Here is a 26,402-nt window from a genome sequence, read left to right as displayed (position 1 = left end):
TAGTGTGATTTAATGATTATTGGAGATAATGCAGATGCCAACACCTACCCATATATTAAGGTAATTGTCTTTGATCTTCTCTCTTTTATTTATGGCGTTATGATTGTGTATGTTTTGTAATGTAATACAACTTTGCCTATTGTGTGATGATTTGGTTCTTAAAGATAGAAGGCATAATGAGCCTGGGGTTTTGTATTGAGGTTGCTTGTTTGTGATGCATACCAGATGGTTAACAAAATATTTAGGGTTTTCTTGAGGAAATTACCATCCATTTGTAAAATTTAAATTTCATTTGCTTTGCTGCAATCTGTAATAGTCAAAAATGGAAAATTTAAACAAGTCACTTGAAAATTGTAATTGTCATGTTCTGATGCAGTTCAAAATTTCAGTGGCATAGCATCTTAGTGATCTCACAACAAAATGGTATCCCGATTCCTACTTGTTGATCACATAATTTTTACACGATTTTGTTTAGCATAATACAATATGAACCAATTAACAAATAGCAATATCTATATAATCAGTACTTGTTTGGTATAATTTCTCACTGCAGAATGCTTCATTAGTGATTGAACATTTAAATTTTGAAATTGACTATAGACTTCAATGTAATCACTGTGATGGTTTAATATGCTTCCTTATGCATTTGTTATCTCATTTGTTGTTATCCTTAATCTTTTGATTTTCTTGGGACCTATTGAGACAATATTTCGTTAGAAACTACTACTTGCAGAGATTGACAACAATGATATTCATCTTCTTAATTCTTTCTTCTCCAATTGGTCTATCAATCTTCCAGGACCAGTTAATAAAAGATGTTTCTTAGTTGATTGCATGTGTGATTCTTTTTGCACTTTCCTACAAATATTTATCTACCTTAAGGGTTGACTGGTGAAAGCTATATTCAACCTCTATTTTGCAGCTATTCAAAAAACCTATATGTGCCACCTAAGTTTTTTACTTAGCTTTAAGTAAAGTTGTCTTGCACTACATTTGTGTGACATTGAAGCCTTATCTGTTGCTAACATTGCAATCTTACAGACTATTGTATCCAACATCACTGAGCTTCATGCAAAGTTCACGTTATGGAAATGAAAGTTCTATATTAGCAGTCATTGAAGGTTGCTAGGTTGAGCCTTTGTAGTTTCATCATATACTATTACTAAACTTTATTCTTCAGTTATTTGCTTATATTTCTCAGCTTTATCTGTGGAGTAACTGTAGCTGAGTATATGGGACTCGAGAATGAAAGAAAATGGTCGTTGTGTACTATGAATATGTGGTACCCTTGGTGATATCTTAAATGCTGTTTGCAGTTCCCTTGCCAAAATAAATTGTTGTGTTCTTCCCATTATGTTGTTGCTTTTATTCCAGTTAGTGCTCGTGTAATGTAAAACTATCATGGAATATACTATTAGTCTTTGTTCTTCAATGAAATTATTCTATACTTGTTAACAGGTCAAGAATCCTACAGCCCACATTGAACACGAAGCCAGTACCTCCAAAATTGGTGAAGACTAGCAATTTTACTTTCAACAAAGGGGAATAGACTATGAGAAAGCCATGGCTGCCATGATATCTCGTTTTTGCCAGGCAGTATTCAATGAGCTTCCTGACGAGTTTGGGTCTTAGGTGAATCAACTGATTGGCTTGAAGCTTAAAGAAACAGTGGGGTAGATAATTGTAAGATGAGTTGAGGAAATCCAATCTTTTTGTCAACAAGTGTTAAATCCGAGTAGTTTGCAGGAGACCTTGTTCGTTATAAGATGGCTAGAATATGCTAGTGATGAGCAGGATAGCCCAAAGATGCATAATGTGAATTATAACGATCTCTTTTATATAATACATTTACTGTTAATTTGGTCGTTTTTTATTCCTATTCCAGCACATATATATAATGCATTGAATCATTCTATTAGGACAACAATATCCACAAAAAAAACCTGTGATATGTACACAATATTCCTTCCTTTTAATTTTAAAAAGGGTTATTATCACAAATGGTACCTGAACTTATCCTCTATGTGAGCCCCGGAAAAGTTTTTCGAGTTAAAGTAAAATAGTTCAGTAATTTACTTATCATTTTCGATAAAGGTTAAAATACTCGAGGAAATTTTCAGAAATTTTTCCTAAAGTGAAATCCTCGATTTAGGAGTTGCATAATAAAGTACACGTCACGACGAGTTCGTGAGAATTTTCGGGGAATTTTTCAGACACCCGAAGTGTTTATAATGAATTTCCGAAGTTTGGAAATTATGGAAATTCATTTTAAATAAATAGTATTTGTCCTGATGCGATTTGGGCCGTTAATTAACCACCGCTTAATCATGGCCGTCCACCGCTAATTGGATCAATCCATATATATAAATCTGGATTACTGGCAACAGCAGAAGGATCGAGAGAGGGAGAGAACCAGAGTTCTCTGACCGAGACGGACGCGACCCGCGATTGGGTCCGATTGGAAATCGCTTCTCCGGTCACCTCTCCGCGGCGGACCACCGGCAACAGCTTCGTCTCGATGATGCCTACGTCCCTGTGGTCTCAGATTGTACATGCAGCGACTGTGAACTGAGAATCAACGATCCAAAGCATGAAGAACCTCCGGCGAGTCTCAACAAATTACGGCGACTCCGGTCACCGTTTGGGATGCATTTGGTATGGAAATTCATCCTCTCGTCATGCTCTACACGTTTCTACACTTAGTTTTCGAATTAGATTAAGTTTTGATGATTTACGTTTCTGGGTAGCTACGGCTCCGACGTGTTCTTTGACACCGGCGACTTTTCCGACGCGTTTGGGCTTGGTTTCTGGTTCGAATGCTTCTTTGGACGAGGCCTGACCTTGTGTGGGAGTTTAACTCCGAAGATTCCTGGGTTGTGGACGTCGAGGCTTGGATACCGGCTCATCCTCGAGTTCCTCCTTGAGTTCTTAGTGGGCTGCTGCCGAGTTGGAGTATAGGCTTGGATTCTCCACCTGCAAGTCCTACCACAGAAGGTAAAAACGAATTGAAGTTTTGCACTTTTGATGCTCTGGACAGATTGGATGAAATTGTTGTGCTCTGGTTGAAATCGAATTACTAGAAGGCATGAGGAGAATGAGTTATTGTGTATTGATTTGAATGAATTTTGGTAATCAAGCTTGATGTTTTGTCAGTATTGCTGTGGGTGTTGGTTGAATGACGTTGTTGATGCATTTTTGTTCAAGACCAGTATTGGGTATTAGTGGTAAATTGAAATTATGAGGTGGAAGTGGCCTAAAGTAATATTATGGGTGTCCATAGTAAATTCTGTTGAATTACCATGTGATGAAATGGTTAAGTAAATTTGGGATCTTTGGTTGACGAGATTGTTATTGGTCTGCTTGTGCATATGTTAAAATAGTAATAATTAAAGAAAAGGAATTTATATATATTGGGTGGCTTGAGTAAAGTTTTGGTGCACCTAATATATCGGGTTGATATCGTAATATCAAGTCATTGTTTGGTAATTTGAGTTAATTATCGAACCGGTCTCGATTGGTGAAACGTGGACAAATTGGGCAACTCCTGGTCAAACCAGGAAAAGTTGGTTGGACGATTTATTAATCGTCGATATTTCATATAATTGTTCAATAGATTATTAACGGTCGAAATGTCGAAATTTAGGACTCCAGTTACCCGAGGAATAGAAGGTTCGCGACTCTCGGAGTACGTGAGAGAAGGCATCGGAATCCAGGTAGGGATTCAGGACTCTCCTCGGTTAGTGATTTTCATATATTGTTATTAAATGATGCATGTTAGTTGGTATGGTTTGGTTATGTTCAAATGCAATGCATACTAACCAAACCATGTGAGAAATGTGATGGCTTGAGAGCGAAGGGTGGCTCTGACTTCCTTGGGTTCGATCCCCAAAACCTCCGGAGGGTTAGTTACACCGGTCGGACGGTGAGCGATCGCAATGACGACCCGATCCGTGTGTGTAGCTAGGTAGCGGACGCTCTCACTACGCTTACCTGGTGATAAATTAATTTGAGGTAAGGTCGTGTAGTGGGTCTATGGGACCGGCCATCAGGTAATACTTGGATTTGGCGCCGTATTAATTTAAGCATCATGCATCAGTTTTCAAGTTGAAAAACATTAAAGTTTGTCGTTCTTTTAAATATTTGGTTTAAATATGTTTTCATACTGGGCAGCCCAAATATTTGTTTATTGGTTTTGAGTCTATTTGAGGTAGAGTTCCTGTTGAGCAGCGAGGACGAAAGCTCACCCCCTACAACAGTATGGATGCAGGTACTGTGCACTGGTGACGGGACAATAGCGGAAGGAGCTGGGTGTGCGGAAACAAGTTCGGTAAATCATCGTTTGTACCTTATTCTAAATTCTATTTCTCGAACTCCGTGTTTCGGAACTTGTGGTTATTTAGCATCGTGTCAAATTTCGTTGAATTCTCTTTCATTGAAATTCATACCTCGTGTGATCCTTATCCAAGTACTGGATGAGTGAAATAGATTTCAGCAACTCAAGTTTTTCACCTCAAAAATATCGGAAGCTTCCGCTGTGTTTTGCAAAAAGTTTTCTAACAAAATGCCTAGCGGTTCTCTAGAATATAAATCGAGCGTTCGGTTTATGTTTTAGAGGCTCGCGGCACTGTGACGTGCTTAAGCTGGTGAGGTGCAGCTTGGGGCGTTACACTCTATTTTATCGATGGTACCTGAACTTCAATTTTGATCACAACCAGTACCTGAACTTTTCGATTTCATTTTAAATGGTACCTAAGGCCACTTTCGATTACTATTCCGGCCAAAAAAGCCAAATCTAAAAAAACAAGTTCAAGGCAAGTCTATTACAAAAAAATCATCACTATATATGATCGCAACCCTCGAAATCATCACTATGATCGCCTCCCATGTCGTTTTTAGTCAGAATAGTGATCGGAGGTGGCTGTAGGTACCATTTAAAATGAAATCGAAAAGTTCGGGTACTGGTTGTGATCAAAATTGAAGTTTAGGTACCATCGATAATATTGAGGTATAGTTCAGGTACTATTTGTGATAATAACCCTTTTAAAAAAGAGGATCAAAGGGTTTCACTCCTGCCCCCATGGTGACTCGAACACAATATTCACATTAGCCACAAAATAAAAACTGTCGTCTGAGTTCAAAAGAGATTACATATATTTTTAAAAAATTGTTGTGTGAATAATAGTCATACAACGGTTATATAAAAAAAAAACGACTTCTTAGTCACAATCATACAACGGATGCTTAAGTTGCTCGTTGTTTGAGTAAAGTTCACACAATAGTTAATGCTGTCGAGAGCCTGTCGACATGGATGCCGAGTTCTTCACACGACAGTTCTTTAAATGTGCCTTCATCAGACGTCACCGAGATAGACGACAGTTGGCCTCCATCTGATTCAATTTCTGTAGTAGTGTATCCTTAAAGGCTTCCTAGACCCAGAGACTAATCCGTGAGTGGAGGGTCATGTCAAAATCCTTCCTCCTCCCTGGCTACCAAGAATAGATTGAGATTTAAACTCTAATCACGTCGGTGGGATTCCCATCACACCTGAAAGCTCTCACCAACTCGACCACTTGTAGCTGTTTGAGAGTGAATTTCTTAAAAAGGTATGTGAAAAGAGAGTGTGCATATTACTTCATTTTGTTAGCGATGTGATCTAGATCTTTAACTAGCAAGCTTTGCTTGCATTAATTGTTCGGTACGTCATTTTATCTCTCTTAATTTCTTTTTAGTCTATCGTTTGGTTTTGATGGCCGACAATGTTGAAGTAATTTTAGTACAGTAAGACTGCATGTCTCCACTAATTAAGGAAAGAAGTTTGACGGCATTGGAATATTTTGTCTCTGAATAAGGATAAGATGGGTATGAGCTCATCGTAACTCATAAGGTCTTCCAACTCTCTTTAAGAACTTTCCTATTTAAAAAAGGGAAAATGGTCCGTACCGTACCTAAACTTTGCCTCCTTACAAATTTTGGTACCTGAACTTAAAAAAATATCACTTCAATACCAGAGGTTCTTTGCCCAATGAGGATTGGTACATATGGACGTTAGCTCCGTTACGGAGCTTGCCAGCTGTCAAATTTACAGGGGTACTTTCGTCCATTCATATATGAATTAATTTTTTTTCTCTAATCATTTTTATGGGATCCAAATCTGATCTGGGCACCCATCCCCCTCTCCAACAATCCCTTCAATGTTTCTGTGAAGTCCCTATTCAAGCAACTTCTCTCCCATTCCCGCCGGTATCTACCTCCCAGCGAAACCACCACACTTAATCTTATTTATGGCCATATTGCTTTGCTAAACCTGCAAATCCCACAAACTCCTCCTTAAATCTTCAACCCCACAAACCCACTCTTCCATTCTTCTTGTGCACCCAAATCTTCAGTAAAATCGGCTCGAAGAAATGGGTCATCTCGGCCAAGAAAAAACGAGCCTTTACGTACTGTTGGGTCAGTCATGGAGGACAGAGAGGTGGTTGCTAACCAAGAGAGCCTATTCTTGGTTGATGGGTCTGATGAGCCTCAAATTGGATATTAACCCAGAAGTCTACAAACCCAGAACCACCACTGCAAACATTGAACACGCAATAGCCTCATAAAATTACGTTCTGATATGCAGGAAAAAATAGTTGAATTGCTTGCATTGATTTAAAATTGGGAAAGAAACATTCTTTACAAAAATATGGAACTGCGTCCTATGTCCTCTTGAAGGCCAATGGAGGACATGGGTGGCGGCAGCGGTCGAGTTGGACTTGGTGGTGGGTCGGCGGGAAGGCTCTGTAGAGAGAGAGAAAAGTGGCAGCAGCGGGTTGAGTGGGGGAGTGATCAGAGTTGGAAGCAGAGAATAGTGGAGACGATGGAGACGGCCGACCCGCCATTCCAGAATTTGAGCTACTAACAAAAATCAAGCTCTCAATAAAAATGAAGAAGAAGAATCGAGGCTTTGGAGTGAGTATGAGTCAAAAAGAAATGGAGGACTTGATTCAGAGCTTATGCAATTGCATGGCTTCATTCTACAACCACCCCCAAAGTAGCTGCGATGTCCTAAAAAGAAATGAACAAGAAGATGAGAAGAACAGAGAGAGAGAGAGAGAGAGAGAGAGAGAGAGAGAGAGAGAGAGAAGAGAGAGAGAGAGAGAGAGAGAGAGAAGAGAGAGAGAGAAAAATGATTAGAGAAAAAAAAATTAATTCATATATGAATGGACGAAAGTACCCCTGTAAATTTGCCAGCTGGCAAGCTCTGTAACGGAACTAACGTCCATATGTACCAATCCTCGGTCGGGCAAAGAACCTCAGGTACCGAAGTGATATTTTTTTAAGTTCAGGTACCAAAATTTATAAGGAGGCAAAGTTCAAGTACTGTACGGACCATTTTTCCTTTAAAAAAATTGAACATTGGTTGCGTTCTTGCTCACAAATTCTTAAGAGGTTGACAAAAAATGTGATTGAGGCGAGTACCTTATGATTCAGACCCATCGAGGTTCAAAAATTAACTGCAAGGCAACAAGACCATTTACTTTCCAGCCATCACAATGATTACACATCCGTTTGAATTCAAAGTTTCAATAATAAATCGGTGCAACTATATCTCACTACACCACCACGTTCGATCCTCTGCAGCCACAATTGTATGAATGTCTTTTGATTACTAGTTCGATATCTGTTGTCATCTTTCATTTATTTTTAGTGCCAATGTGTTATTCCCTGCCTGCTCCTCACACCTTGAAGAATGAATTGAAGCAGACCTTACCCTATCTCTGGCAGACTGCTAGGCTGATAGCTATAACAAATATATAGAACGGTGGAACTGTATCCCACTACACCACCATAGTCGATATTTTGCAACCACAATTGTATGAACGTCTTTTGATTTTTAGTTCGATATCTGTTGTCATTTTTCATTTATTTTTAGTGCCAATGAGCTATTCCCTGCCTGCTCCTCATACTTTGAAGAGTGAAGCAGACCTTACCCCATCTCTGGCAACCCTTTCACTAAGGGATCTCTTTTTTTGGTCATTTTAAATTATTGATTATTTAACCAACTTTTTAATCAGTTATCAACATCTCCACCATTCAGTTATTAGGCCTATATGAGTAGATCACTTCTACAAATTTTCAGCCAAATTGGTGACCGTTAAGGTATCAAACTAGATAAATCAATGGACGAACCAAATCTGTCAAACTTAAACCGTTCATGTTTATAATGGTAAATAACAGTTTTGAACACCTTAAGGATTATCAATTTGGCTAAAAATTTATAGAATTGATCTACTCATATAGATTATAGACCTAACAACTAAGTCAAATTGGTTAGTTGTTAGGTCTTTATGAGTTGATCACTTATACAAATTTTCAGCCAAATTGGTGACCGTTAAGGTATCAAACTAGATAAATAAATGGACGAACCAAATCTGTCAAACCTAAACCGTTCATGTTTTTAATGGTAAATCACAGTTTTGGACGCCTTAAGTATTCTCAATTTGGCTGAAAATTTGCAGAATTGATCTACTCATATAAATTATAGACCTAACAACTAAATGGTGGAAATGTTGATAAGTGATCAAAAAGTTAGTCAAATAATCAATCCCGTAAAATGACCAAAACAGAGATCCCTTACTCGAAAGACTACACACACACACACACACACACACACACACAAAGCCCTTCTAATGAGGGATCCCTTTTTTTTTGTCTTTTATAGGGATAGGGTATTAGACCAACTTTTCGATCACATTTTAACATCTTAACCGTTCAGATTTTAGGTCCAAATGTGTAGATCACTTATGCAAATTTTTAGCCAAATTGATTATCGTTAAAACATTTAAAACAGCGTGATAGAACCCGACCCAGATTTTACCCTGAAATCCGAGGTGGCCCTAAGGGGCCCACCTTAGAAGAAATTCTTCCAAAAATTTGGCAGAACTTCCCCTAAAATAGACTACCCAAAACCTGTAGAAAGGAAATTTACACTTCTAAGTTGTACCTACATGTACTAGAACGAGCATAATTAGTTATAATGAGCCACGCTCATTGTACCGCCAGAGGTACCGACTCTCACCAAGGGGATGACCTGCGAAGTCACTGCCGGGCGGGCTACCGCTCGAGCCCTGGATCGCCCCCAGATCACTGCTGACGCGCCGCCACTCGCCGCGTCAAGATAGCATCAGAAGCTCCTGATGCTGGGAATCGAAGCACATCAGTCCCACATCGGAAACAAGAAGAAGATCAACCTCTTCCTCAACTATAAAAGGTTCTCTCCTCTCTCCTCATTAATGACTCAATTACTACTCATTTATTGTTATGCTGCGCATATACAGTGACTGACTTAGGCATCGGAGAAGTGAAGACCGCCCAATGCGGTCTCCCTCTGACGCCCTGTCTATCGTGTTGCAGTAACAGGAATCACCTAATCCTAGGAGTAGCGGTCCGCCCACCGGACCCGCGTTAAGCAAGGAATCGGCTACCGCCAGACTTGAGCATTAACATAAGTCATTCATCCTTATTCTCCTGGAGCCACCCTGCTCCCCCAATCACAACATCGTCCAATTCACATAACACAAAACACAACTTGAATAACATTAATCCCACAGGTAATCAGAGCAATTCTAATAGAAAGGTAAATAAGGAAAACCTAATTCAAAGGCAAACGCGGAAGTCGTGCAGTTGACTATGCCTCAACTCCATGTACGCCCGACCTCAACTAATTTTGCCTGCAAACTGGGCATTTGAAACCGAAGGGCCCAGGGGAAAGTAGACGAAAAACGTTAGCATGAGTGGACAAAAATAAACAATTTTAAGGGAAAATAAATTCATACTTTCCCACATTTATTTCATTAAAAACCGATGCATGCAACAATTAGAAAACACAATTAGCTTTAAATCCGAGGATTTCAAACGATAAACCGACTAGCCTCGCTAGTCACAACATTCGAAAAGATATATCGTAAAACTGAAATCTCATTTCTCAAGAAGATAAGACTAGCCCCATTGGCTATAGTGAAAATCGGACTAGCCCCGCTAGTCAAGCAACGATAAGAAAAGATTGAAACTCCGATACTCAAGAAATAAGACCAGCCCCACTGGTTAAACGGAAAATCGGACTAGCCCCGCTAGTCAAGAATATAATGAGTAGGGGAAGATGATAGCCATACGAGTGAGCCTCCCAGGCTCGGGTGATAGCCTCCCAGGCTAAAGTACTCCCATTACTCCCGTAATATACCCTTACGCCACTATGTGTAGCGATAGGATATTGGGCTTGAGAATTACTGTCACAGAGACAGTAACCAGCAACACAAAGGCGGAGGGCTTCGGTGATCCCATCGCCTCGCCACAAAGGCGGAATATCAATGCTAGCAATGATAATAGTCACCCAAAGTATGGCAACAGAAATCCGAAAACCAAGTAAAACCATAAACACATAAGGCTTCCCCATCTCTCGTAAAAGAATTTCCAATGACGTGTCCCACACGCCAAGATAATCTCAAATTCAAATAAATAGGAAGAAAATAATAATAAGCACGTTTTCCGTAAACCGAAACAAAACCAATTTCAAAATCATCATCAAGGCATTCTCAATGCCAAAACCGAAGTCGATAAATGAATAAGGAATATAACTCCATCGAAATCCCATTTCGAAAATCCTTTAAAAGTCTCAAATCGAAATAGATTATAATTAAGGGTATAATTCCGGAAATCACCTCGGAAATAAATAATTGGTCAAATAAGATTATAAATCATAATCAACTTCAGAAACAAACCATTATCGAAAGCACTTATATGAAATAAAACAAAATCAATCTCTGAGATTAAAATCACACGCTCGAAATGTAAATTGATAAATAAATAGAGCATATTCAAAGAAATAAATGCATGCATCATTTACTTAAAAACAAAAGTCCACTCACAGTACTATTCCGACGATCACGTATACGAGTTCCTTCATCGAGCCAGGCTCGGTACGTCGCCCTGTACACGATTATATTCCGTAAGCGATAATTCGACAATTTAATACGAATCCCATAATCAAACCCTCACCTATCAACTCTCCACTTGTTCTCGGATTCAACCCAAATTTTACCCCTAATACTAATTCATTATCTTAAAGGTTCCAAGTCAGAATCGAGAGATATCCGATGGTCGGATTCTCGCAATTCGATAATCGAAACCCTAAATTTCAAAATTCATAATTAATTCCAAGTTTCTCCAAAAATTACCAAACTTCACATACAAGCTCTACACAATTTATAGGATGTAATGGGCTAAAAACCGGAATTAAAACGCTGCCCTACACGCCCCCACGCGCCACCGGCAACCACCTCCGATGGCCACCAAAATTTGGCTGCACCATCTACTCAACAAACCCAACCTCTTTCTTAACTACAACAAGTTCCAATTTTACCTGAAAGAGCTCCGATTTGGCTGTTGAACACCCAGAAAACCCAAGAACCCTATAATCGGGTTCTCCTTGATTCTCCTTCTACACTGCAAATCGTGGCTCAAGGCTAGGGGCAAAACTATCCTTGGCAAAAACCGCGCCTTCGACAGTGGTTTGGTGGCCGGAAATGGCCGAAATCGCCGGAAATTGCTGGAAAACGTCAACTGCTACAGTAAATTCCCAAGCTTCAAATCGTGCTTCTCCGGCCAAATCGTGACAACCCACGACCACCAGCATGTAGAGGAGGAGGAGGCGAGTCGACAGCCACCAGGGTCTCGCCGATTGATGGCCGGACGACGGCAAATTGAAGGAGAAAGGGAAGAGGGCCGACGCGGGGAGAAAGAGGAAAGAGAGAGAAAATCTCGGGGGGGGGGGATAGGTTTCCGAAAATGGAAACCTACCACAGTAACTTTCCATATATATAGAAAGTTACCGTGAACAGTAATCGTGAACAGTACTTTAATCTTTCGCTTATAACTTTCACGTACGAACTCTAATTTTTACGTACCACATATGCACGCGCTCAGTTTAACGTCTTCTACAACTTTCATGAAGAAAACTTTCTCAAATTTTGATCCGAACAAAAGGTCAACAAGCTTCCGAAAAAAAAAAGTAAAGGTAAAACAAATTGTCGTTTACTGTCCAAATGACTAGTAAACCGGTGAATTTAGATTCGGGACGTTATAATCTCCCCTCCTTATAAAAATTTCGTCCTCAAAATTTCATACCGCTGAGGAGTACACACCAACTCGAAGTACACATTATTAACACACCAATCTCACTACAGTGGGGATGGTAAGGCTTTAACAATCCATAGAGTCTCCGACCATCCCAACTACTCCAGCAAGTCACAACAGGTATATAGCTCAGATAGCACAAGATATTGACATCACAAGTCATTTGGTTGGAAAGAGGTATCCATAATCTTTTCATATAACGTGTATGGTGAAGATCCACTCTGTTCACCAATAACGTGGTGATAACCACTAGGTGATCACTGTTAACCACAAGCCCAAGACAAGTAGTTCCTTAGCTACCACAAAAACAACACTTATTTAATATAATTACTGCTTCAACAATAACAATTTCAAAGACCATACTACGCGAACAAATATTGCACCACAATTTCTCAAACGCTGCCTACCTCACAAATTAAATCATAGGAAACTGAGGATTCACACTCCTGCTGTCAATTTAATTTCCAATAAATCATGGGTATATGCCCAGGTATGGAATTCGAGGAATATTGGGTTGTGTGCAATTCACCCCAAATCTTTCCTTGAAAAACAATTCAAGCTAAACAAGAAATAATGAGATCCGAAATTTCAACCTTGACCACTCCTCCTTTAAATACTCATAACCTGAGATACCAAAGTCTGAAAGGAGTGTAAACTAGAAAATTCATTTCAATGGTTAGCTCAGATAACACATGGTACTGGCGTCACAAACCACCCTATTAAAATTATAGCATTCAAAACTTCCTCATAAAAATCGCTTAGTGAAAAACCAACCCATTCACCATCAATATTGTGATAACCACAAGATGGTCATTGCTAGTCAACTATTCCAAAACAAATGACTTCCTTGTTTGTTTGTGCCTGAATTCCTAATCGAAGGTCGTTCACATAAAGATCCCCTAGTTGTCAACACATAAAGGTTAACCTCGAACGAACCCACAAGTTCTTAATCAAGTAGGTTATGGGGCCACTACACTTCCGCTGCGCTACTCTGACACCTGACAAAAATCATTGGTCCAGCCATGAGATGACGTTCTGAGTCAACTAGGAAAACTCATTTGATAGCTACGTTGCTAGCCACATTTATAACACCTCACTCGAAAACTTTTATAAATACAATAATGTGAAAAACTTTTCTAAATCAAAGGTGTCTCAAAAGATTTACTGGTTACCAATGTCTCCATTCAAAACTGCTACTATTTCTCACCAGTTAGTACTCACTTAACTACCACGTCATGTACCAAGTCTGCAGAAATCTAGTGCAAGCAAGAATTATAACTACCAACTCTACTCCAGCTTAACGAATTAAATCCGGAAGAAGATGCATCACACTCAAGTTGTTCTTAGCCAAGACTACACTTCTTTAATAGTCATAGATCTGAAGTATAGTTGAGTCCATGTCGATCTCGTTGATCTCTATTGCCCCCAAATTTTAATCTTAATTCAGATACTCAGGTAATTCTAACTACCGAGGGCAGCACAATCTGAATTATCAGATACTAGACTCGAATTTGATCAGTCCAACATAAAATAGCTTTCTTAATCAGCTAGGAAGGCACTCTCTTTTATAACTACTCCACCCCGCTCAGGTAGAACGTCTCCAACCAACTGTCTGACAAAACCTCATGACAATCTCATTATAGATACGACATTGCGGAATTTTCCAGACCTTGTATGTACCAAATCCTTTAAGGACTACGATGTCTCCAACAACATTAGTAGATGTTCCAAATATGATCCAAGAGTTGACCAACTAGATTAGAAAATCAATACTTGAAATGAACGATTCTCAAACTGAAACCTTGCCGGTCATAATAATTTGATCGATTCCATAGCAACCCCGCCAAACTCAATCATTCCAGAAGAACGGTTTACCTCCATTCGTGGCTGAAAAACCTTATGTTTGAAGCAACCTGTAAATGGTTCGATAAGTAAGCAAAAGTGCATCGTGTTACGTGAGCGTAAAGCACCTCAAATACTGAAGAGAAGAAAAACGACTCGTGAATTAAGAAAAAGAGATATTGAAGCAACGACGTAATCCACAAACAGGAAAGAAATTCTTTCATAGTCCCCAAAAGACTTATCGAGAAATCCGTCATTGAATGCTACTGGAATCCCGAAACTTGTTGACTAGCGTCGTCCCGCAAGGAAAACTACTACCAACCTTCGCCATAACTTATAGATTTTAAACTAAGATCATAACCACATCGCATAGTACTTCCACTTGAATTACTATGGACACCCCGTGGGGTCCCTATGACCATTTCTTGATCGCAAGTTCAACAGTTTCGCCCAAATGGATATCCAATGACACTTAATAGTACCCTCATGCACAACAAAAAGATCGCAGCTGTCGTAAGACGATCCGAATGTCCTTGATTTCTGAAACCTTTCAAAACCTCAATACTCCCTTTTGTGCTTTTAATCGGTCCCAACTTCCAACTTTCGCTACATAGTTCATCCTCCGCTGACAACAACACTAGTTTTTTAAGATGAAGGACACCCGTCCAACATCTTGTATCACCTCCAGCGATACCAAGATCCGAAAGTGGTCCCACCACCTAACAATCAAAATCCAAGTTCAACCCATAAGGGGTTTAACTCAAAATGTAACTTAGGACTCTGGTCAAATATGACTTGAAAAACTTCCTGAACCAGCTGGGAAAACCCATGTCCTTAGAGTTACCCTACTTACTACTCTTATAAAATCTCAACCATTCAATCCATCAATTGCTCCATCAAAAACTTACTACATTTCAATTCCAATGACTCCCCGATTCGGATATCGAATCAAACTCCATATCACATGTTAATTCCATTTGGACGTCTAAGAACACCCAACTATGTCACTATCACTATTCCCCAAATTTACGTACAACCGTTTCACTCATAAATGGATAAGCAAAGGCATCCATTTGCATAATACCACGTACGAGGAGTTGATTCCAACTCTCCCAATTATTTACCGACCAAAGTCGTAACTCTACTATAAAACCTTAAGCATTCTTCCGATTTCTCGAACTTCAAGCACATGTCAACTTCAAAAGCCCACTCTTGTTCATCTCCCTACTCGTTACCATCCAAGACTCAGGAAGACAAAATTATAAGTTGTGGTATCTAAAATCAATTTCTTTTATTCCGAGCAAAACTATGCTCATACACCCTGGTTAGATTAACGACCCAAATCAACAATTTTAAAAAAAAAAAAAAAAATCTCCTTCTACTTACAATTTTTATTTACTGTTATCACTTCCCACTTATCAACATCAATGACCATAGCCACTTGAAAACGTAGCTTCTAGCCATAACAACCCCGAATATTTCTTCAATTTTCCCTATTGTCTACCGGAGGGTGATGCATACATGACGCCAACATAAGGTGTCCAGTTATGATACATTTCAATCTGGATTCTCTATAATTGATTTCCAACAATGAGATTCACAAAAAATCTCATTAATATTCCATATGCCGCTTACAGGGCCGATCGTACCAAGTAACACATTCTCCAAAACTCGGTTCAAGGTCAGAACCATCATTATTACTAATTTCAATTCTAACAACAATCCTGATTCTGAAAGAATTATAGTACTCAGCGACAGCCCAAAACAATGGTCGCTTATCTCTAACCATCGGGTACAAAATCAAACTCCGATCTCGCACCATAACCCTTGCCCCAACAAACTTGTTGGCATCGAGGAAGATATACCCACAACATTTCCTCGAATCATATTTCATAGTACAACTCAAATCTGTAGAGTAGCCTTACTCTACCATTACCAGGGGAAGGTGCATGACATGTACTCAATCCGATACGTAGTGAAATCCCGATGAGGTCGGCGTACAGGAGGCATAGATCCTAAAGGAAAACCACTAGACATGTACCGTACACACTTGATGAGTACAACAGCACCGAATAGCATATGATGGGGAACCGCTGCAGTCGGGCCATCTCTCGGGAGGTACTGAGTAACGTCAAGCATATACGGTAACAAGATATGAACAAGTCTACAGAATCTGACAACCTAATGCTCTGATACCAACTGACAGGACCCGACCCAGATTTCACCCTGAAATCCGAGGTGGCCCTGCGGGGCCCACCTTAGAAGAAATTCTTCCAAAAATTTGGCAGAACTTCCACTAAAATGGACTACCCAAAACCTGTAGAAAGGAAATTTACACTTCTAAGTCATTCATCCTTATTCTCCTGGAGCCACCCTGCTCCCCAAATCACAACATCGTCTAATTCACATAACACAAAACATAACTTGAATAACATTAATCCCACAGGTAATCAGAGCAATTCTAATAGAAAGGTAAATAAGGAAAACCTAATTCAAAGGCAAACGCGGAAGCCGTGCAGTTGACTATGCCTCAACTCCATGTACGCCCGACCTCAACTAATTTTGCCTGCAAACTAGGCATTTGAAACCGAAGGGCCCAAGGGAAAGTAGACGAAAAACGTTAACGTGAGTGGACAAAAATAAACAATTTTAAAGGAAAAGAAATTCATACTTTCTCACATTTATTTCATTAAAAACCGATGCATACAACAATTAGAAAACACAATTAGCTTTAAATCTGAGGATTTCAAACGATAAACCGACTAGCCTCGCTAGTCACAATATTCAAAAAGATATATCGTAAAACTGAAATCTCATTTATCAAGAAGATAAGACTAGCCCCGTTGGCTATAGTGAAAATCGGACTAGCCCCGCTAGTCAAGAATATAATGAGTAGGGGAAGATGATAGCCATACGAGTGAGCCTCCTAGGCTCGGGTGATAGCCTCCCAGGCTAAAGTACTCTCATTACTCCCGTAATATACCCTTACGCCACTATGTGTAGCGATAGGATACTGGGCTTGAGAATTACTGTCACAGAGACAGTAACCAGCGCTACAAAGGCAGAGGGCTTCGGTGATCCCATCACCTCGCCACAAAGGCAGAAGATCAATGCTAGCAATGATAATAGTCACCCAAAGTATGGCAACAGAAATCCGAAAACCAAGTAAAACCATAAATACATAAGGCTTCCCCATCTCTCGTAAAAGAATTTCCAATGATGTGTTCCACACTCCAAGATAATCTCAAATTCAAATAAATAGGAAGAAAATAATAATAAGCATGTTTTCCGTAAACCGAAACAAAACCAATTTGAAAATCATCATCAAGGCATTCCCAATGCCAAAACTGAAGTCGATAAATAAATAAGGAATATAACTCCATCGAAATCCCATTTCGAAAATCCTTTAAAAGTCTCAAATCGAAATAGATTATAATTAAGGGTATAATTCCGAAAATCACCTCGGAAATAAATAATTCGTCAAATAAGATTATAAATCATAATCAACTTCGGAAACAAATCATTATCGAAAGCACTTATATGAGATAAAGCGAAATCAATCTCTGAGATTAAAATCACACGCTCGAAATGTAAATTGATAAATAAATAGAGCATATTCAAAGAAATAAATGCATGCATTATTTACTTAAAAACAAAAGTCCACTCACAGTACTATTCTGACGATCACGTATACGAGTTCCTTCATCGAGCCAGAGCTCGGTACGTCGCCCTGTACACGATTATATTCCGTAAGCGATAATTCGACAATTTAATACGAATCCCATAATCAAACCCTCACCAATCAACCCTCCACTTGTTCTCGGATTCAACCCAAATTTTACCTCTAATACTAATTCATTATCTTAAAGGTTCCAAGTCAGAACCGAGAGATATACGATGGTCGGATTCTCGTAATTCAATAATCGAAACCCTAAACTTCAAAATTCATAATTAATTCCAAGTTTCTCCAAAAAGTACCAAACTTCACATACAAGCTCTACACAATTTATAGGATTTAATGGGCTAAAAACCAGAAGTAAAACACTGCCCTACATGCCTCCACGCGCCACCGACAACCACCTCCGATGGCTACCAAAATTTGGCAGCACCATCTACTCAACAAACCCAACCTCTTTCTCAACTACAACAAGTTCCAATTTTACCTGGAAGAGCTCCAATTTGGCCGTTGAACACAAGCCTAGAAAACCCAAGAACCCTAGAATCAGGTTCTCCTTGATTCTCCTTCTACACTGCAAATCGTGGCTCAAGGCTAGGGGCAAAACTATCCTTGGCAAAAACCGCGCCTTCGACAGTGGTTTGGTGGCCGGAAATGGCCGAAATCGCCGGAAATTGCCGGAAAACGTCAACTGCTACAGTAAATTCCCAAGCTTCAAATCGTGACAACCCACGACCACCAACATGTAGAGGAGGAGGAGGCGAGTCGGCAGCCACCAGGGTCTCGCCGATTGATGGCCGGACGACCGCAAATCAAAGGAGAAAGGGATGAGGGCCGACGCGGGGAGAAAGAGGAAAGAGAGAGAAAATCTCGGGGGGGGGGGGGGGGGGGGTTAGGTTTCCGAAAATGGAAACCTACCACAGTAACTTTCCATATATATAGAAAGTTACCATGAACAGTAATCATGAACAGTACTTTAATCTTTCCCTTATAACTTTCACGTACAAACTCCGATTTTTACGTACCACATATGCACGCGCTCGGTTTAACGTCCTCTCCAACTTTCATGAAGAAAACTTTCTCAAATTTTGACCCGAACAAAAGGTCAACAATTTAGGGCCACTAAAGCTACCGAAAAAAAAAAAAGTAAAGGTAAAACAAATTGTTGTTTACTGTCCAAATGACTAGTAAACCGGTGAATTTAGATTCGGGACGTTATACAGCGTCTTAAGATTATAAGTATGAATGATTCAAGTTTGACAGATTTGGTTCGTTAATTGATTTATTCTAGTTTGATACCTTAATGATCACTGATTTGACTGAAAATTTGCAGAAATGATCTACACATTAGGAGCTAAAAACTGAACGGTTGAGATGCTGAAATGTGCCCGAAAAGTTGATCTAATGCCCTATCCCTATAAAAGACTAAAAAAAGAATCCCTTAGTAGAAGGGCTGCTACCAGTATATATATGCACGAGCTTGGATGCTACCACTATATATAAACAAATGTAGTCACACATCCAAGAAGAATTTCCCAGTACAGAAGTTTACAGACAATACACAATTATTGATAGATTTGATTCCGCATTTGATAGGCGATGTAGTCACACATCCAAGAAGGATTTCCCAGTACGGAAGTTTATAGACAATACACAATTATTGATAGATTTGATTCCGCATTTGGTAGGCGATGTAGTCACACATCCAAGAAAGATTTCCCAGTACGGAAGTTTACAGACAATACACAATTATTGATAGATTTGATTCCTCATTTGATAGGCAATTCAATAATTGATGCCAGATTGAAGCCATCATCCTCATAGTCATGAAGTCATGATCCTAATAATTGCCTGTGTAACAGTATCATATATGTAGTAAATAAAACAGAGCCATCAAGCAGAAATCCCAGCTCTCTATCTATATGTATTGTGATGTCTAATTCTTGGTCAACAATTTGAACTAATTGAGATTCTCCATATAAAATCTTCTAGCAAGTTGCAATATTATATGCAGCTTCCGATCTATAAGTATTTATTTACTTTTAGTAAATAAACTTGTAAATTAAGAAAAGGAAGGCCAGAACCCTGACTCACAATCTATAAGTTGCAACAATTTAAGTCTCTGTCTTGCCACAGATACCAAACATGGGGCACATTCACTTTATCTCTACCACTACTGTTCAACCTTCGAGCCAAATTGATCAGTCTATTGGTAGAATTGAGTTAACTCCTTGTGATCTGCAACTCATTGTTGTAGATTACATCCAAAGGGGCATTCTCTTCCACAAACCTCAATCCGATTACACAAAAGATCCCAACAAGAGCTTGATCGAGCATCTAAAAGCCTCCTTCTCGCGCTCATTGGACATCTTTTATCCCCTTGCTGGCCGTCTTGCCATAACCGAAAATGATCAAGACAACACCACCTCTTTTTCTGTTGACTGCAACGGCGTCGGAGCTGAATTTGTCCATGCAGCCGCGGATGGTGTCACGGTGGCGGATGTCCTCGACCCTATTTTGGTTCCCGACGACATTGTTTACTCATTCTTTCTGTTGAATGATGTTTTGAACTACCAAGGCACGTCCACCCCGTTGCTTGCAGTGCAAATAACAGAGCTTGCTGATGGCATTTTCATTGGTCTTAGTATGAATCACTCAGTTGTTGACGGGACGTCGTTCTGGAACTTCTTCAATTCTTGGTCCGAAATCTCTCGTTGTGGGAAAACTTCACAGCCAGTGCCAATTTTCGGCCGTCAATTTCTTGATGGCATCATTGATCTCCCGGTTCGCATCCCTCACTTTTGGGACCAAATCCCTGCAGGAAAGAGTAGTTCATCTTTGCCACCAGTCCTCCTTCAACAAAGAGTGTTCCATTTTTCTAAAGGAAAAATTGCCGAAATCAAAGCAAAAGAAAATTCTGAAATGGGGACCAACAAGATCTCATCCCTTCAAGCACTTTTGGGTCATCTTTGGTTGTGCATAGCACGAACTGAATGTCTCTGTTCCAGCAGTGACCAAGAGACCAAGTACAAGGTCTTAATAGGGATGAGGCAGAGATTGAAGCCGCCATTGCTAGACCAATATCTCGGAAACACCGTTCTATTTGGGGTAGTAAAGTCCACGATAGGCAATCTGGTTGAGCAAGGGCTAGGGTGGGCGGCTTGGGAAATGAATAGGATGGTTGCTTCGCAGACGGAGCAAGAAGTGAAGAAGTTCTTGGGGGATTGGATGGAAAGTCCGCAACTGATAAGAGTTCATGGCGTCACAAATAGGATATTGTTGACAGGAAGCTCGCCGAGGTTTAACGTGTATGGTAATGATTTTGGTTGGGGAAAGCCAGTGGCGGTGAGAAGTAGCGCAGGGAACAAGTATGATGGGAAGTTGACGGTGTTTCCCGGGGCTGAGGAAGGAAGTATTGAGTTTGAAGCTTGCCTTACATGCGAGACACTGCAAGCTCTGGCGGACGATGCAGAGTTCATGAAGAGTGTGACCAAGTGACTTTTTTATTCTCCTTCTTTGGTTCTTAATGATTGTTAGGGTCTCTGTTTAAGATGTGTTCTTGTTGGTCTAGGACTGTTTTACTTAGTCAAAATAAACTCCTTTGTTTTAGGAGAGTTAGAGAGTCAGTCAAGTTTATTTTAGATAGACCGAGTCTTTAGCACGATCTCAGGGATGTTGAGACGTGTTTATGCAGCTTTGAATTCCTGTTTTATAATGGCTATTTAAGCCAGCTCGTTTGTCATTCAATAAGTGTGAATTATTCAGCCATTGTTGAGTTAACATTGTGCTTCTGTGAGTTTAGATTCCTAACAGTGGTATCAGAGCCCGAAAGGGGCCTGAAATTGAGAGGAGAGGAACAATGTGAGTGTAGAAAGAGAGTCTTGGGAGAGAGATTTCCAATGAAAGACAAAACTTGTTGAGTATTCCCAAGTTTGATGGAGACTATGAATATTGGAGCTTGCTCATGAAGAATCTCTTAAGGTCCAGGGAGTACTGGAACCTAATAGAGACGGGGTACAGAGAACCAGCTGAAGGAGAAGCTGTGACAGCGGGTCAGAGAAAAACTCTAGATGAGTTGAAGCTAAAGGATCTGAAGGTGAAGAATTACCTACTTCAGTCCATTGACAAGAGTATACTAAAGACCCTGCAACAGAGGGAAACATCCAAGCAGATATGGGACTGCATGAAGGTAAGATATCAGGGAAATGCTAGGGTTCAGAGAGCACAACTTCATATTCTTCGTAGGAATTTTGAAGTCTTGGAGATGAAGCTGGGAGAAACAGTAGATGATTACCTTGGAAGGGTAATGACAGTAGCCAATGAGATGAGAAATTACGGAGAAGACATGCCAGACGTAAAGATAGTTGAGAAGATCTTGAGAACGTTCACAGTGAGGTTCAACTACATAGTCTGCTCGATAGAAGAGTCGAAGGATATCAATGGACTCTTACTTAATGAATTACGAAGCTCCTTGTTGGTACATGAACAAAAGTTTGGAAAGGATGGAGGTGATGAGCAAGCATTTAAAATCTCATATGAAGCTGGCAATCGAGGAAGAGGACGAGGAATTATGAGAGGCGGAGGTGCAGCAAGGGGAAGAGGCAGAGGCAGAGCCTTTAACAAGGCAATGATCGAGTGTTTCAAATGCCATCAATTAGGGCATTTTCAGTATGAGTGTCCTAAATGGGAGAAAGCAGCCAACTATGTCGAGCTAGATGAAGAAGAAGAATTGCTTCTAATGGCCTACATTGAAAGCAACAATGCTAGTCGAGAAGGTGTGTGGTTTCTTGACTCTGGTTGTAGCAATCATATGACAGGGAATAAACAATGGTTTACTGAGCTAGATGAGAGCTTTAGACACTCAGTTAAGCTTGGAAATAGTATGAGAATGCCTGTAATGGGAAAGGGGAGTGTGAGATTGCAAATTGGAGATATGAAGCAAGTGGTGTCCGATGTGTATTACATTGCTGATCTGACAAACAATCTATTTAGTATCGGATAATTACAGGAGAAGGGTCTAGCCATTTTGATCTGAGATGGAACTTGCAAGGTTTATCACAAGAGAAGAGGCCTTATCATGGAAACAAAGATGACAACTAATCGAATGTTTGTGGTACTTGCCCTCGTAGCAAACCAACAGTCAGCCTTCCTCAACGCTGCAACTGAAGACATTATGGATCTATGGCACCAAAGATTCGATCATCTGAGCTACAAAAATCTGCGAACCTTGCAATACAAGAAACTAGTAGATGGACTACCTCAACTCAAAACTGCTAGCAAAGTGTGCCCAAGCTGCATGGTTGGTAAACAACATCGAGATGCTATTCCGAGAAAGAGTCTGTGGAGAGCCTCAGAAAGACTTCAGCTCGTGCATGCTAGTCTGTGTGGCCCAATAACACCTATTTCAAATGGTGGGAAAAGGTATATAATGAGTCTCATTGATGATCATAGTAGAAAAATTTGAGTTTATTTCCTTACTGAAAAGTGTGAAGCCTTTTTAATGTTCAAAGTGTTCAAGAGTGTGGTGGAAAAGGAGTTAGGATGTTATATTCGTTGTCTTAGAACAGATAGAGGTGGTGAATTCACCTCAAACGATTTCAACGAATTTTGTGCAAGTCATGGCATTAAGAGACAGCTCATAGCTGCCTACACACCCTAGCAAAACGGAGTAGCAGAGCGGAAGAATCGTACCATTATGAACATGGTGAGATGTTTGTTAACAGAAAAGAGAATGCCAAAGGCATTTTGGCCAGAGGCAGCAAGGTGGGCTGTGCACATCTTGAATCGAAGTCCTACCGTAGCTGTGAGGGAGAAAACTCCTGAAGAATGTTGGAGTGGCTTGAGACCTAATGTCGATTATTTTAGAGTCTTTGGTTGCATTTGTCATGTGCATATTCTGGATGCTAGGAGAACGAAACTTGAAGACAAGAGTTTTAAGGCTGTGTTACTTGGAGTCAGCGAAGAACCGAGTTGTGACCTATAGACTCTTCGATCTAATTAAGAACCCAGTTGTGACCGGTAGGGATGTTGTATTTGAGGAAAACAAGAGTTGGGATTGGGGAAGAAGTGAAGAAGAGGTAGTGCTTGATGTGTTGACATGGGGAGATGATGAAGAAATCGAAAATGACAATGAGGCAGGTGAGACACAAGAAGAAATAGTTGCTAGTAGTAACGAAGGAGTAGCAAACACTGGGGTTCATCAGATGGACTCACTTCAAGTCCACCAGAAGAACCAGTTCGAGAAGTGAGGAACAGAAGAGCTCCAGTTTGGATGGTGGATTATGAAAGCGGGGAAGGACTCTTAGAGGAAGAAGATGTGGAGAATTTAGCTGAAGACCTTGAAAACTTGGCTTTATTTATTTCTAATGAAGATCCTACGAGTTATGAGGAAGCAGCTAAGAGTGCCAAATGGAGAAAGGCAATGGACCTGGAGATAGAATCTATAGTCAAGAATGATACATGGGAACTTGTTGATCTACCTACAGGGCAAAGAAAATTGGGGTGAAGTGGGTGTTTAAGACTAAGTTCAATGAAAGGGGAGAGCTTGACAAGTGTAAAGCATGCCTAGTAGCTAAGGGTTATGCCCAAGAACATGGCATTGACTACAATGAAGTCTATGCTCCTGTGGCTTGTTAGGACACAATAAGAATGGTGATAGCTTTGGCTGCTCAAAAGGGTTGGACCGTATTTCAGCTTGATGTCAAAAGCGCGTTCTTGCATGGCGAATTAAGTGAGTTGGTGCTTGTGGATCAGCCCTTTGGCTACATAAACAAAGGAGAAGAACAGAAGGTTTACAAGTTAAAGAAGGTGTTGTATGGTCTAAAGCAGGCGCTGAGGGCTTGGTTCAGCAGAATTGAGGGATACTTCATCAAGGCAGGCTTTGAAAAATGCAGCTATGAACACACACAGTTCGTGAAGGTTACGAAAGAAGGTAAAATTCTGATCGTTAGTATCTACGTTGATGATCTTATTTTTACCAGCAATGATGGAGTTTTGATTGAAGAATTTAAAAGTTCCATGATGAGTGAGTTTGAGATGACTGATTTGGGGGAGATGAAATATTTCTTGGAAGTAGAAGTGAGGCAAAGCAAGAAAGGTATACATTTGTGCCAAAGTAAGTATGCCAAGGAAGTACTCGACAGATTTGGAATGGCAGATAGTAATCCAGTGAGAAATCCAATTGTGCCTGGCTCAAAGTTGTCAAAGGAAGGAGGTGGAGCTGAGGTTGATGGAACTCGATACAAGAAACTCATTGGCAGCCTCATGTATTTGACCGCCACTAGACAGGATCTTATGTATGTGGTTTGTCTCATCAGTCGATTCATGGCTCATCCTAAAGAAGCACATTGGGCAGCAGCTAAAAGGGTTCTACGATATCTCAGAGGGACTATTGATATAGGGGTATACTATAGAAGAGAAGTGCTTGATGACTTGGTGGGTTTTTGTGATAGTGATTATGCTGGGAATATCGATGATTCTCGAAGCACAACTGGTTTTGTGTTTATGTTGAGTGCTGAAGCAGTTTCTTGGTCGTCACGAAAACAACCTATTGTAACCTTGTCAACTACAGAAGTGGAGTATGTGGCTGCTGCAGCTTGTGCCTATCAGTGTGTGTGGATGCAAAGAGTTCTTACTAGTCTTGGTTATGATAAGTGTAAGTGTGTTACTTTATTTTGTGACAATACTTCAACAATTAAATTAGCCAAGAATCCGGTTTTTCATGGTTGTAGCAAACACATCCATGTAAGTTTTCATTTCATTCGAGATTTAACAAAGGATGGTGTTGTGAAACTCGAGTTCTGTGGGAGTAGTGAGCAGCTAGCAGACATATTGACAAAGCCTTTGAAAGACTTCGAGGGATGCTTGGAGTTCTGGACAAGAAGGAAGTAAACTGAACTGTTTTCAGCAGTTTCAGTTTAGGGGAAGGATTGTTTGAGATGTGTTCTTGTTGGTCTAGGACTGTTTTACTTAGTCAAAATAAACTCCTTTGTTTTAGGAGAGTTAGAGAGTCAGTCAAGTTCGTTTTAGATAGACTGAGTCTTTAGAACGATCTCAGGGATGTTGAGACGTGTTTATGCAACTTTGAATTCCTGTTTTGTAATGGCTATTTAAGCCAGCTCATTTGTCATTCCATAAGTGTGAATTATTCAGCCATTGTTGAGTTAACATTGTGCTTCTGTGCTTTTAGATTCCTAACAGTCTCCAAATTTGTTTATCAAATTTTTGTTGATCGAATCATATTATGTCTTTTGTTCTTTAAAAAGAAGAAAGAAATCATGTCTTGTTCTGAAAAGTTATTCATTAGTTGGTAAGCAAATTTAGCAAATACTTATTGTGGACTTGGCATTTTTTTTTTAATGTTTTCAAGTCAGCTGGGGTTGAACATAAAAAAAAAATTTCAAATCGAGCTTGATTATACGCATTTCTATGCATGTAATTGTATTTAAAACACTATAAATAAGTTAATCCTCAAGTCAATTATTATGTAATTAATCCTCTTTTATTTAATTTGTAGGTAATAAGCGGAATTGCGGAAATCAAGATAAAATGGTGTAAAAGTGGAGTAAATTGGAGTTTCTGACAAAAAGACGAAATAGTAAAGCTTGGTCAACCGTGGCCAATGTCATCGAAGGAGTGGGATCCAATTGCTTCCAATAATATGTGCGAAAATGCATGGAGACGAGTGAGAAGAAAATGGAAGAAAAAGGAGGAA

General features: G+C 39.9%; 1 protein-coding gene across 1 annotated transcript; it reads left to right on the top strand.

The window, feature by feature from the left end:
* The first annotated feature begins 19,834 nt into the window (after positions 1-19,834).
* On the top strand, positions 19,835-21,187 carry LOC112183821 (uncharacterized acetyltransferase At3g50280). The gene has a single exon (XM_024322153.1). The coding sequence runs from the start codon at positions 19,835-19,837 to the stop codon at positions 21,185-21,187; it is 1,353 nt and encodes a 450-aa protein (XP_024177921.1).
* Positions 21,188-26,402: the final 5,215 nt, after the last annotated feature.

Source organism: Rosa chinensis, chromosome 2 (assembly GCF_002994745.2).
Source record: "Rosa chinensis cultivar Old Blush chromosome 2, RchiOBHm-V2, whole genome shotgun sequence".
Classification (NCBI taxonomy): Eukaryota; Viridiplantae; Streptophyta; class Magnoliopsida; order Rosales; family Rosaceae; genus Rosa; species Rosa chinensis.
The sequence above is the reverse complement of the archived record's forward strand: the minus strand, read 5'-3'. Positions and strand labels throughout refer to the sequence as shown.

Bases quoted from the DNA above. Each gene is read 5' to 3' on its own strand.
- LOC112183821 (XM_024322153.1), top strand. From the start codon at position 19,835: ATGGGGCACATTCACTTTATCTCTACCACTACTGTTCAACCTTCGAGC.